Source organism: Vicugna pacos, chromosome 23, assembly GCF_048564905.1.
Source record: "Vicugna pacos chromosome 23, VicPac4, whole genome shotgun sequence".
NCBI lineage: Eukaryota > Metazoa > Chordata > Mammalia > Artiodactyla > Camelidae > Vicugna > Vicugna pacos.
The window spans coordinates 28,529,393-28,543,827 of record NC_133009.1 but is presented as its reverse complement, the minus strand read 5'-3'; the positions used below and the strand labels follow the sequence as shown (position 1 = coordinate 28,543,827).

The window sequence follows — 14,435 nt, the reverse complement described above, 5'->3', positions numbered from 1 at the left end:
TTAAATACACAGAGATGAGACTCCAGTATGAGATGACAATTATATTTCACATGTTGAATTGCACTGGTCTCTTTCTTCTCTGAACTTAACAGGCATTTTGTATTTCATATATAAACGGTGAACTCTCTGCCTTTCTAGTGGGTATCATGGCCTAGGGGATGAGAGGGAGAGCTGGGCTGGTTAGAAATGCAGAATCTCACCATCTTCTCAGACCTACTGAATCAGAAATCTGCAGTTTACCCAGATCCTATGTAATTTTCACATTCTTTTACTGGCAATTTTCAGAAGCACTGCCCCTAAAGGTCAGAGGCCCGCCTTACATTGCCTCTGTTTCTTCAGCTGCCCTTGTGCTGTTCTGCCCACAAAGCTAATGCAGTTGGAACAAGGGGCAAGACCAAACAAAGCAGGCATAAATTCAAGCCCTGCAGATGAAACCCATCCCATCTCACCTGGCCACTCCTCTCACCCAGTGGTTTTCAATATGTGGTCTACGGATGTCTGTAAGAGAACCCACTGGAACACTTGGTAAAGGCAGATTTCTAAACCCTAGCCCCTAAATATAGGCTCTTAAGCATGGATCCCAAGAATTTATCTTTTATAAGCAATCCAGAGATCACCATATGACCCATAGAATTGAGAATCACTAGTTATTACTACTAGCTGTGGAAGAGACAGACAAATGAGAGATTCCCAGTATGGAACTCACTTTTTTTTTTCAGGCACAAGAAGATTAATGTCCACCATATATGAGGACTGAACCAGTTTTTGTAGTAAAAGCTATATTATCAATTGCATTATAAATTAAAGCATCTTTTTTATTTTTTTACAAATTTAGATTTGAGTCATGTGAAAGATTATTAGTATTTGGTTCATCAGCTAAACTGTAGTAAGTAATAAATATGATTAATTATTATTATCTGAAAAAGGAATATAACTCCCAGAGTTTAGGACAATCTAATGCAGTAACAAAACTGAGAAAATAGCTTCTGTGTACCAATTACATTTCTACACTATGCCAGGTGCTATATTAATTATGCTGATCATTAAGTTTACATGTTAAAGCATCTTAAGGAAAGAGAGAAAAACTGTACATGGGCACAGTCTTGAATCTGCTCATTCTTGACATAATTTCAAATCAAATTGTGAAGGGTCTTTCTGAGCAGCCATGGGTTTGAAGGGAAATGCCAGGCCTGTCTCTCTGGGCAGCAGTTTTGCAAGTTAACGGGGCTGGAGGGAAAATCAGCAAATGCTACGCAGAGTTAATTGGAGCCCTTTGCAACAAGTCTGAAGATACACTGGAGTGATAACTGCAGGGCTTTCTACCCTCAGGCTCCAGCTGAGAAAATGAACTCGCAAGAACTCCCTGCTCTGAACCCTGGCCTTCAGAGGGCAGAGAATCCAGACTGTGGGCCCAAAGGGGCCCATTTGTACCTGAGTGGGGCTGTTAACCCTTGGACTCTCCACGCCGCTGGGATTTATCTCATTTAATCCTCTGGTAGCCAAATTCATGAATGGGAAATATTCTGCCCTACTCTCCTGTTCTCTTGGTTAATATTCATTTCTTTTTCCTTTGGCCTTCTGCATTTTGTAAGTCTGACCACAATTTCCCATTTCTTTCCAATGATCATTTCACTTGATTTTTGTTGTCCTATGATTTTCCTTAGCTAATTTCATCTACCTACTTTTAATAGTTCATCATTTTTATACAGCCATTTATCTTTTCCCCCCCTACATTTGCAACTTGCAGTCAGGAGGCAGAAGAATTTCTGGCTAAAACTGAGACTTGACCACTGATGTCAAACTCCTTCATTGAACAGTGTTTCCCAATGCTGACTTTACAACAGAATTACGTGCAGACACTTAAAAAATTCCAATGCTCAGGCTACATTCTAAACCAAAAAGTCAGACTCTCTGCAGGTGAGACCTGGGCATCAGTATTTTTTTTTAATTGACGTATAGTCAGTTACAGTGTGTCAATCTCTGGTGTACAGTATAATGTCCCAGTCATGCATATATAAATATACATATATTCATTTTCATATTCTTTTCATGAGAGGTTATTACAAGATATCAAATATAGTTTCCTGTGCTATACAGAAGAAATTTGTTTTTTACCTATATTTTAGAAAAATACCATATGATATCACTCTTATGTGGAATCTAAATAAAGAAAAAAAAAAGGTGCTAACTTTGAGAGATTGCTACTCAGCCATAAAAAAGAATAAAATAATGCCATTTGCAGCAACAGGGATGGACCTAGAGATCGTCATTCTAAGTGAAGTAAGCCAGAAAGAGAAACAAAAATACCATAAGATATCACTCATATGGGGAATCTAAAAAAAAAGGGGTGGGGGAAAGACACTATGAACTCATCTACAAAACAGAAACAGACTCTCAGACATGGTAAACAATTTTATGGTTACCCAGGGAAAGGGGGTGGGAAGGGATAAATTTGGAAATTTAAGATTTGCAAATGTTAGCCACTATAAACAAAAATAGATTAAAAATAAGTTGCTTCTATATAGTACAGGGAACTATATTTAATATATTGTAATAACCTTTAATGAAAAAGAATATTAAAACAAATATATATTTAAAAAAAAGAGATTGCTATGAAGCTAATGCAATCTACCTTAATTGACCCCATCCTAAGCCCTGTGATTGTTTTTATGAACACCTAGTAAGTGTCCAGTAAAAAGGATTTAATTTTCTTGAGTAAACACCCAGTCTGAAGATAAATTTAGGGACAGGGCAAGTAAACTGTGGAAGTGAGGGTAGGTGGGTAGGGGATGCATTTAATCAAATATCTCAGGAATCTCAAATATCAGGAAAAATATCTCATACTCAAAAGGAGCAAAGAACATAGAATTCAAATTACAGAAGATGATCATGCTCTGGGGAGGATTTAATTCAGGAAACCCCTACAGCTTAAACATCATCAGTTTCACGCTATTAATAAGATCAAAAAGAACTTGGAATCCATTGAACAAGAGACAGAAGGTGAGTGGTCAACAACAGAGATGAAAATAGATAATCTTGAGAGGCAGGAAGAAATCAAGGTAAGCTGGATAAGGAAGAAATACAAATCATATAAAAGACTGAAAGAAAAGAACAAAAAAATCATCTCAGAAGATTCAAAGAGCGGAATCAATAGTGCAAAAATCAGAAAATGAAAAAGGAAACATTTATGAAGAAATAATCTAGACTTCAGAGAGTGAACAGTATAAAGGTAACAATGAATTCACTGACCATTTACTATGTGCCTATTTATGAGCAAAATATTCTATGTAGGTCATTCATTTTTTTATATTTGCAACAGTTTTATAACACAAAGAAGGTTTCTACCCCAGTTTATATACAAGAAATCTCCGATACAGTGATATGTTTTAAATTTGCCTGAGATCATACAGCTAACAGGTGACATAACTGGGATTTGAACTTTGACTCGACAAGCTGTGTTCTGGGCTGTTAAAGTGAAGAGGACAAACTGGGAAGAAATAAACAATACTGAAAACTGCTACCAGAAGAAATGAGAATATATACATTAGCAAACTTTCTAAGCCAAAGAAAGACCCCAAATTGAAGGAAAAAAGAGCTTGCTATATAACAGGAATAAAAGTTATGAAAGGAAACCAACACATTTTATGATAACTTAATTGTTAAGGACCCTGTGTGAACCAATAAAGCTAAATTGCTGTGTGCATCCAGTATCAGCATTGTTTTACTCAAATAAATGCCACTCTTAACAACCAAAAAATTAAACATTAAAATCTCAACAAAGGTACCTCAGAAATGCTAACGGGGGATTACTTTCAAGATCAATAGCAAAACTACTCACAATTTACTTTATCTATTTTCCTCTCTGTCGGTAACTTGTTATCTCAACACACTGGCAAAGCAGCTGCCAGCAACCCATTTCCACATTCTAACATCCCCACCAGATCCAGGTTCCTGGTTCTCTACTTTCACCTCCCCCCACCCCCCTCCCCGTCCCTTACTTCCTAATACTCTTTAATCTTTACTGTGAAATTCTCTGACTTTGACTATTCAGCCTGGGTTTGGTGTCTCTCGAGTCATATTCCTCTCTCTCAAAATCTTGATTCTGCACAATAACAGTCCACCTGGCAATGCCAGAGTTCTCCATAATCTTAAAGATTCTCTCCTATGTATGTCCTTGTCTGTTCAGTTCACAACTGTGAGCAGCAGATACATCTTTAAAATCCCATGAGGGAAAGAAAGTTAAAGAATTCATAGTCCATGCAGGCAAGAAGAGAAATAAAAGAATAGCAAAAAAAAAAAAAAAGAACAAACTGGAAAGCATGAAATATGATCGCAGAAATAAGCACAAGTGTATAGATTATATAAGCAAATGTGAGTGAGTTACGGCCCCTACTAAAATATAGAGATTTTTAAGTTGAATCAAACTAGATTCTATTTACAGAGATATGCTTAAAGCAATGTGACTGTAAAGGTTAAAATATTATAATGAATGTAAAATGAGTAGAAAAATACAAACAAAAAAGCAATTTCCAAAGAAACTGACAATTGACAATCCAAGAAATTGACAAAATTGCAATAATTGAGAATTTCCCTTATTTTTTTTTTAACAGATTGGGTACATAAAAATAAATAACAATTGGTCAGTGGTTCTCTAATTTTCTTCTCTCTGTACACCACCCACATGCTTGAAATAACCTCTAGTAATATCCAATACTTTACTGTACTGATTTTCAATCTCTTCTAAGCAAGATATCCTTCCAAGTCTTGGGCAAAGCTGGTGTAAGTTGAAAAGCCTCTCTGCACCCCAGTTTCTGGTTTGATTATACCGCAAATTTCAAATTACTAATTCAGAGAATGTGCATTATATATATTATCAATATGGTATGTCTAATATAAGCAAGTTTTAGTCTACCCTGAATGGAGAGTATGCTTTTTTTTCCCCCAAATTACCCACAGAAAACTAACAAATTTTTTAAGCTGTTATATTAACAACAGAAAATATTCTTTAAAATCTGCACATAAAATGCAAATCAGAATAAAAGACAAGTGAGAAACCAGGATGTTGCAGCACATTAGTCTAATGTAAGTATAATATTCTTCATATGTAAAGAGATATTTTAAATCAATGACAAAAATGTGAATCTTCCAGTAAAAGAACTGATGATGGAACATGCTAGGTATGTCATAAAAGAAGTACAAATTACCAGTAAACAATAAGAATATCTAATGTCTCCAGTAGTCAAATAAGCCAAATTAAAGCAATATACTGATATACTTCAAAAATCCACAAAATTTCTTTTAAATGTAAAACTTGTCACTAGGATGAAATGAAATATGCAATTTTGCATTCTGCTTGCTAGTGGGATTACATTTTGTACAGCCTTTTGGGCATGTATTTGGCACCATAAAAATAACTATAGTTTGTTGAGAAATTACCGTATGTTAAACATTGTGCTACATGCTTTCAAAACATCTCATAGCTAACATTTATACAGTGCAATCCATGAGTCAACTGCTGCTCTACATACACATGGATTCACTTTATCCTCACAGCTATCCTATGAGATGGGTAGTTATTTCATTCTCATTTTATTTATAGGGAATCAGAGGCACAGGGATGTTAATTAATTTGTCCAAGGTTACCCAGCTGAAAAGTATTAGAATATCATCTCACTTAATACTTCTAATATTCTTCTGAAGTAACTATTATTCTCCTATTTTAAAGATGAAGACACTAACGAAAGATCCAGGAGGATACATAATTTCCCCAAAGGCACACGGAAGGTTCGTAGCAGAGGTCTGTATCCATGTCTACTTGACTTCAAAGTCCAAGACTGTATAATGACTTTAAGAGCCTTTGACCTAGCTGATCCATTTCAAGGGATTTATCCTACTATCACTGTCAGGCCTTCCTCCAAAGATTTACATGCAGACTTAAAAAAATCCTACTGATTGTAAGAGCAAAAGTTGGAGACTCTCTAATTGCTCTGTGGGATGGATTCATGATGGGGGTAATGAAAAAGAAGAGTGTCACAGCTGTGCAGGGAAGACTGCAGTGGTTCATCTTGAACAGTAGATAAGGGAAGAGAGAGATGAATTTAACACGTAGTTTGGAAAATGGATGAATAAACATGGATATATGAGGTTTGAAATATGAAAAGGTGAGAAAAAATCTTATACTTGATTAACTGAGTGGCTGAACGTGTCATTTATTGACAGTGGGAAGGCAGGAGGGGCAGGAGTTCAGGTTTGAAAATGGTTAAGTTGAGAGGTTATTTGATGTCTATTGGTGTACTAGAAATGTCAACTTTTCCAAATTCCTGTTGGATACACACATTTGCAAGTCTGGGCAGGATGTGTATTTAGGAGTCAACAGTGTGTGCATGGTACTGAATGTGGTGGGAACTGATGAGCTTTCTGGAGCAAGGCTGCAGGAAAATAGAAAGAGGCAAAAGGTCCTGGGTCTAGACCCTAAGGTTCTCCGAAAGGCAGTCAAGCTTCAGAAGGAGCGGGCAAAGGACACAGAAAAGAGGAGCGAGAACCAGAAGAGTCAGAGAAGTAAAATATACTGAGAAATGGTGAGGAACCCCACTGCTTTCGAGCAGGGACACCAGGATTACAAAGTGCTCTTTGGATACTTAAACATGGACGCTGGTGTTCTCGGCAAGGCAAGAGAGCGGAAATCAGACCCAATGAAGAAAGGGGACAACACCATAGGTGCTTCTTGGTAGAAATAAGCCTGGGAAGGGGAGAGAGGAACCAACAGCCGGAAAGAATGTTAGACAAAAAAAGACTGTTATAATTGGCTTGGGTTTGTTCGTGTTTAACAATGGCACTTGACAGAGTTTGAGTGATCTTGGGCAGAATCCAGCTGGGCAGTGGCTCTTAAATTTGGGTAGGCACCGGCATCACATGAAGAGGGCTTGTTAAAACAGGGATAACTGAGCTCCGCCCCACAGCTTCTGATTCAGCAGGTGAGGGCAGGCTGGAGAACCTGCATTAATTAGGAGGTCCCAGGTGAGGCTGTGGGTGCAGGTCCTAGGACCACACCTCATGAACTACTCGGGGAGACAGAGGTGAAAAATGTAAGTGAGAGGAAGAGAGACCACCAGTAACATCTCTGAAAAGACAGGAAGAGTTGGGATCCAGAGGACTTTTAAAGATTTTATTTTTGATAGGATAAGGGAAGCTCTGTAAAAACAGGAAGAAAAAAAGGAGAGAAAAGTGAAAAACAGAAATGAAAATAAGAACCATGGCAAATGCCTATTATATGCCAAAAACATTTTAAAATATTTTAGTATTCATTAATTCACTTAACCCCTAAAAACAACTGTATTGGTTAAAAAATGCAATTAATGCATATATTTGGTAGTAAGAAAGTGACAGAAATTCTCTGATAGATTCTGGAGGTTTTGTTTGCTTGTTTTGGTGTCTGAGATGATCTAATATAGAGGACCATCAGCTGAGTAGAATAAGGACAGCACGTTAGACTTTAGATAGTTTGGAAAAATAAAAAATATTTAATGAGGAGAAAGGGAGAAGGAACTTACTACAGAAACACGGTAGAACTGGTGTCATTACTGATTGTCCATCTGAAAATGGGGAGAATTTTTAGTGACAAACTGCTTAGTGTTTTCCAGCCCACTTAGCTGCCATGTGCATCCTGGGGAAATCAGATTGGGTTTATATTGCGTGGGTAAAATAGGGAATGAAGGACTTGAAACATATCAGGGTTTGTTTTTTTTTTAAGCTGGTTGTATCTTTGGGCTGCAGATTCTAAGGAATCTAAAAAAGGAAGTAAAAGCTGAGGGGGTTGACAATAGAGGTGTTGGAAAGACAATTAAGGCTGCTCTAAAATCCATATGATTTTTCAAGTTATAAAAGTATCTGACGGAGGAAAACAATTTTTTTCTATTAAATGTGTTGATGCATTACACTTTTTCTGGCCAAAGGCTTAAACTTGACTTTCCATTTAAATGGGCTTTAACATTTCATGAGGCTGAAAACCGCTGTCTTGCTACACGTGCACAAATTCAAGAACAGGACCTGTGCGTGAGTGTATCCCACACGGTTCGCCCAGCATGTGTGCTGCACTGTGCAGAATTGATTCCCTGGTTTGCCAGTCAGACTGCTGGCACTTTAATCCTCCTCTACCTTGACATAATCAGGTTTAATCAACAATTTTACAACAAATAATGGTGCTGTGAACCTGGGCTAGCCCCAAAGAGTACATTTTTTGCATGGTGAAATAGGGGGCCAGTCCTGTATGTACACACAGGATCTCTAAAAGGTTTATCTGTATGTATGAGGATCCGATTAAGGATGAGAGCCCCCTGTGACCTGCTCTTTTGGGGGCAGAGAGAATATCATCCCCATAATAAAACTCTCCATAAGAGCCCATAAACAAATAATTCTCTTCTTCATCCTAGGTGGACGGAGGCGTCCATATGATTAGAGACAGCTCTTGTTCTTTAATCAGTCAACATATAGGAATGTTTATTGTATTGGGGAAAAAGCTTTGAAGAGTGTTTTTATTTCAAGTCAAAAACAAAAAGAAAATTACTAAGTTCTGCTCCCTTAAGGCATCACCGTTACCTGTGAAGGTGCTGGGATTGGCAGACTCGGAGCTGGCGGAGGGCACGCGGGGCTCCCGGGGATCCTCCTCGCTGTAGGCTCTCAGAACGTACTTCTCAATGACACCTCTGGCCATGGCAGGTTCATCCCAGGTCACCTCGATGCTATATCCGTTTATGCTGCGGACTCTTGAGGGAGTTGGCACACTTTGTGGGGCTGTGAAAGAATAAAAGAGAAACAGGGAAAATGGCAGTTCTGAGAAGACTCCTGCCCCTATTTCTCACTTTTAACAGCAGCAGTAAATCAGACTCAACCATTAGCATAAATACAATTTATTAGAGTTGTAACTTTCCAGCATTGATTTAATATGACTGCACATCTTGAGCCATTCAGTTTAAGCGATATTTCAAAGCCATCAAAACTCCATCGACATGACGTTCTTTCAGGTCTAGTCCAGGTTTTCCAAAAACATTTAATGTATCCGACATGTTTTAAACATCACTCATAAAGAAGGAGGTGGATGGTGGGCAGATAACAAGTTCAAACAACCTAATGATGTACCCCTTGGAAGCAAGATAATTAGACTGTTATTATACATAGTGGTTTGACACTTTTATATCTTCAATGTATTAGCCAAAAAATATCACAAATGTGATTGCATTGCACATGAAGGTCTGATCCCATTTTCCAAATTCAATTGTTTCTCAAATTAATTTTTTAAAAAAGCAAAGTTCTACCAGATATGATATACCGGATACATCCCTAACTGTATTTTGCTGGGTAGAGGAACTGGTGCCCTTGAGATTCTACAAAATCATTTTCAGAGACATTTTCTTTGGAATATCACATAATAAGAACACAAAATGAGGAAGTTTAAAGGGAATGCAAAACCTCACTTGTAAGCCGAGTCCCCTAATTTTGGAAATCCATAACCTCTAATTATTTATTAGCTATTTCTATGGTTCTGATCAGTAACAACTTCATCACAGCTGACTGCGCTGGAGATACTGAGAAAAAGCTCAGGGAACTCCCTGGCAGGATGATGGATGAGAGGCGGGCTCTGACTGCTCCTGGACTCCTGAGCCCTGTCGATGGAGGGTCACTCTGGTTTTCCCCCATCAAATATCCTCTTGCTCTGACTTTACTGCTCAGGCCAATAAAACAGGACAGCTTCAAGGGAAACAAAGTGAACATAAAGGATGGGAGGAAGCACAGAGGTGGAGAACCACTGTCTGAGCAGGTAAAACACCATGGGCACCGATAGGAAACACACTGGCCACACAATCAAGTTGCAAGTAATGGGACATTGGGAGTGATGTTGATTTTATTAGTTCTGAAATGTGGTGCAGGGCAGAGGACAGTACTGTCTAACAGATGGTCTTCTCATAAGGGACAGAGCAAAACTGACTCAAAAATAATTAAATAGTGCAATTATTCTCCAACCCTTGGGAGCATGTAGCTGCTCAGTGTTGTGGTCAGATTATAAATATGAATTTATGGCAGGAGAATTTGTGGTCAGACCATTGCTATAAATTCAGAGCTCTATTTGCATACTTTCTCAGTGGTACTCAAAATGGGGGCAATCTGGGGTGGGTATAGCTCAGGGTTACAGTGCATGCTTACCATGCATGAGATCCTGGGTTCAATCCCCAGTGTCTCCATTAAAAATAAATACATGAATAAATACATAAATAAGCCTAACTACCCCCCTAAAAATAAACTGTACAGTTAAATAAACTAAATAAACCCCCTTTGTTTAAAAAAATGGGGCAATCAAGCTAGGTAAGCGATGCATTTCATCTATTTATGTTGCTCAATTAGCCTGGAAGCAGGCTTTATAGTATATCTGATAATAAAGTAGAGAAGTAAGAAACAGGGGCAGAAGACATGCTAGTAACAAAGGAATATTTTACATCAGAGCTTTTTCCAAGCTCTAAAGTTGAAAAGGATTTTAAAGGATCACTCAGTTCATTGTCTTGCCTATAAATAGATGATGATTTAAATCATCCTAGAAAACTGTCAAGTTGTCCTCTTCTGGACAATCTGCAGACAGAGAGCTTTGAAAATAATTAATAGTAGCCCATCTCAGTGTTTAATTATCTTTTAGATTAAAAAAAATTCCTCAAATATGCCTAGGTTAGTAACCCGTTGTTGATAATTAGGATGAGAAAATATCTTGATAAAAAAAAAAACACAGCTTTAGACAAACTGTGACTTGCTAAAGATGAACTGTCTTCAGGAGGCCTGAGTGTCAACCATATGGAAATGCATTTGTCTTGCTGACAAATGGCTGATCCCAAATGGTGGAAGGCTACTGGTTCGCAAAACTTTTCATAAGGAATGCCTCTGCGTGATGGTACTACGTGGAGAGATTCTGTGGTCCTGTCAAAAGTACAAAGCACTTACAAATCCGTTATCTGATCTGATGTAGTCTGTTTCCTAGTTGTCTCCCCTCCCATTCAAGAAAAAAAAAATTAGACCACTCAGCAATTTCTATCCTGGGAGAGTCATTCTAAGATCCTAATAGTTCACACCATGGCAAACATCTGTCATGAAGTGATAAAAGACACAGCTGCTTCCAACTGGAGTGCAGGTTTCAGATGCACTCTCACCAGAGAGGCAAGAGGCTGCCACCCCCACCTAAGGGCAATCCTGACTTCAGCTTCTAGGAGTCTAGGCAGTCAGTAAAGGCTTCCTACTCTTAGATAAATTACAGTAGATACTGCATCTTTAAGACAACCTGAACTAAATTCCTATTGTATCTGAAGAGGACAGAATCAAGCCTGAACAGATACTTCCTAAATACTTGAAAAATCAAAAGCATTTTCACCAATGACAGATGCCTCTGCAAACCCAGGCATGCTCTGTCACAAGATTACAAACCTACTCCTTGCTCCAGGGTAGTAGTCTTTCCTTTTCTGCACATGCACAAGCATATGCATTTGTGCACACACACACGTTTTAAGATGAATACTATTTACCTGCTGCTGCTGTCCGTCCCCGACGCCAGTCACTAGACACTGAACCTCCTTCGTGCGAGGCTATTACTCGATACAGGTATTCTTCAATGGAAATAAGAAGTGGGCAGGTTAAAATATGACTCCTGTAGACTAGCGGGGTGGCGGGGAGGGAAGGGGGATGGGTAGGGGACATGGAACATTTAACTTAGAGCACCTTCACATTACCTGTGAAAGGCTGGAGGCCACTCTCGTCGACACTCCGCTCTTTTCCCCGGTAAACCAGGATGGAGTCATTTCCCCTGCAGTTAACAGCGCTGTCAGTTGATAGGCATCCGTCCAGATTGACTCTGACAGCACTGCTGGACACAGATGCCAAGTTAACGACAGCGCCCCGTGCAAATTTAACATCCTTCATGCAACCACCGAAACCTAGCAAATAGTAAGGGATTAGTATCACATAAAGGGCTTGAGTCATTAATTACCAATCATTTTTGTCCTCTGCAGTCCTACGTTCTGATGAAGTTGTAGGGGGTGGGGGTGCTTCAGACACAGTGTTTAAACTTTCAAGTCTTGTCTGGGAAATCCTTCATGCCTCCCCCTGTTTCTTATCAGGCTAAGTTGTCACAGGAAATATTTGTATTTATGTTATTTTGAAAAAATATACAGGCTGATAATTATAATTCAACTGAATTAGATTCAATGGAAAAGTATTTATTATACCTCTTTAATGACACCTGTTTTTCATTCCGTTTCTTTTCATGAATTAAAATTTTGGCAATTACACATTAGGGTAAGCAAGTACCCACATGTTCCTCACTCCTGGAAAATTAAGTCACTTGTGAAAGTCAGCAGTAAAGTACCAAAAAAATAATTTTTGAATTGGCATGATTATTCAACAAGCTCATTGGGGAAAAAGAAATACACTTTGAGGTCATTATGCAGAATAGTAGAAGGGAGAATATAGTTCCAAATGTACTAGAATCCTGAGATATTTCAATAAAAATCATAATAATCATTGCAGAGATACAGAACAAAGTCCCAGTTCAATCAGGGTGCCGAGGACCTAACACTGCGAGCTACCATTTTCACGGAGACTATGTAAAACGGTCACCAGTTTTAGGTCCACATTCATGTGATGGGGACTAAGTTCAGCTTTGGCCATAGCAACACTGGAGGTTTCACGGAATGTGTATTCTGCTCACTTGGCTTTAGAATGACCACTGTGCATTCGGTTCTGCGGGGTTTAACAGAGAATGTGGAGGAGACAAATTTGGAGAATGCACTGGTCTTCTGTCAGGGAACTGCCGTGGCTTTGGCTTTGAATGACACGCTCTTTTGTGTAAACAGAGATCAGTTCAGCGAGGTTTGGCAGTACTCTGCTCAGAACACTGTACAAAATTGTAAAAGAAGAGACAAACAGACGACGGAGTTTGAGATTGCTGAAGCACACGCACTCTCTTTCTTAAACAAAATATGGTCGAGTTTGAAAAGCTCCAAACACACGATTAGTTCTTTTCCAGATTAAAGCACTTCAGCAGGAAATGGAAATAAAATATAATGCAATGCTTAACAGTAAACTAAGTTAATAGTAACAATGACTGTATTGTTCTCTTCAGCATTTATATGATGTGTTATTATGTCTTCTAACACATTGAGTTGCAGCCTATTTCCTTTTAAATGCCTTTGCTATTATTCAAGTTCCTTTAGGCTCAGCTGATCAATACTGCTAGTCTATCTTCAACACACAGCAGACACTCAATAAGTTGGGTGAATTGAACTGGAGGCAATGAAGCTCAATATAAAGGCATCTGCTTGAAAATTCAGAAGCTAAGAATTCTGATTTCTTTACCAGTAGTAATTTTCTGATGGCAGACAGCTGAGTCACCTAACGTCTCTGTCCCCTAGCTTCCCTCCCAATAAAACATGAACAGTGGAAAGGCAGCTTTGGCAAACATCTCTGGGCCGTGATAAGAAATGCCCTGTTACTGTTTAAGGGGCACAGAATTTCAGTTTCGCAGGATGAGAAGAGTTCTAGAGACGGATGGTGGTGATGGTTGCTCCAAAACTGTGACTGTACCACATGCCTGAACTGTACACTTAAAAGTGGTCAAGATGGTAAATTATACATTATGTATGTTTCACTACAATTAAAAATGTTACAACAATTTTTTTAAAAGAAATGTTTTAAAAATAAATTCACAAGGTGGAACTGGGGAAAGGCCACCAGGACAGCCTTCCTTCACTCTAGAGATAGAGAAAAGATCCAGAGAGTTATAGGATGAGGGGTCAGAGCAGTAACTCTTCTTAGGAAGAGGGCCTCGGGCCTCTTGGGCCTCGGGGTGCAGATGCCTGGGCTCCAGGGTAGGACTCTCACTGTGCTAGCCTTAGAGGGGTCAGAGGGTTTTGTCAAATAAAGTCTGCACCATTCTTCCAACTCTGCACCGCCAGAAACACTCCTACTGGAAACAGTTCCCAACATTCAAACTCACAGGAAACACTCCCCAACTACCTCTGATGGATGGGTGCGAGGATAAGAAGAGGGGAAAGGCTGTCTGTGGGAAGAGGGAGGTGCCGCCTGTCCTTGCTTCCCTGTCTTTGTGAGAATCAAGAGACTCCCCGCGTCTGTCCTATCCCAGGCCTCTGAAGAACAGCAGGTGGTCTAGACTCTGCGTTGACAAATCAGAGACCAGTAGCCCTTCTCGGGGAAGCAGTTCAACACAGGGGCACTTGGGCTCACAGGATGGCTGGATTTCAGCCCCACTCCTGACCTCTCTGCTCAGGGCTCTGGACAGAACACAGACTGGGATACCATATGCCATGGCCCACTCACTCCCAACCTAGAGGTGAGTAACCGTCCCAAGTGTTAGTTCTAAGATAAATGCCCACGATCGGAGGGTGCTA

General features: G+C 39.3%; 1 protein-coding gene across 1 annotated transcript in view; it reads right to left on the bottom strand.

The window, feature by feature from the left end:
• USH2A (usherin) overlaps nucleotides 1–14,435 on the bottom strand; it is a 698,253-nt gene that overhangs the window by 365,317 nt on the left and 318,501 nt on the right. The window contains exons 29-31 of the mRNA XM_072948735.1: nucleotides 11,760–11,963; nucleotides 11,556–11,636; nucleotides 8,596–8,790 (exon numbers count right to left, since the gene is read on the bottom strand). Coding sequence (XP_072804836.1) covers nucleotides 8,596–8,790; nucleotides 11,556–11,636; nucleotides 11,760–11,963 — 480 coding nt within the window. The remainder of the gene's footprint in view (nucleotides 1–8,595; nucleotides 8,791–11,555; nucleotides 11,637–11,759; nucleotides 11,964–14,435) is intronic.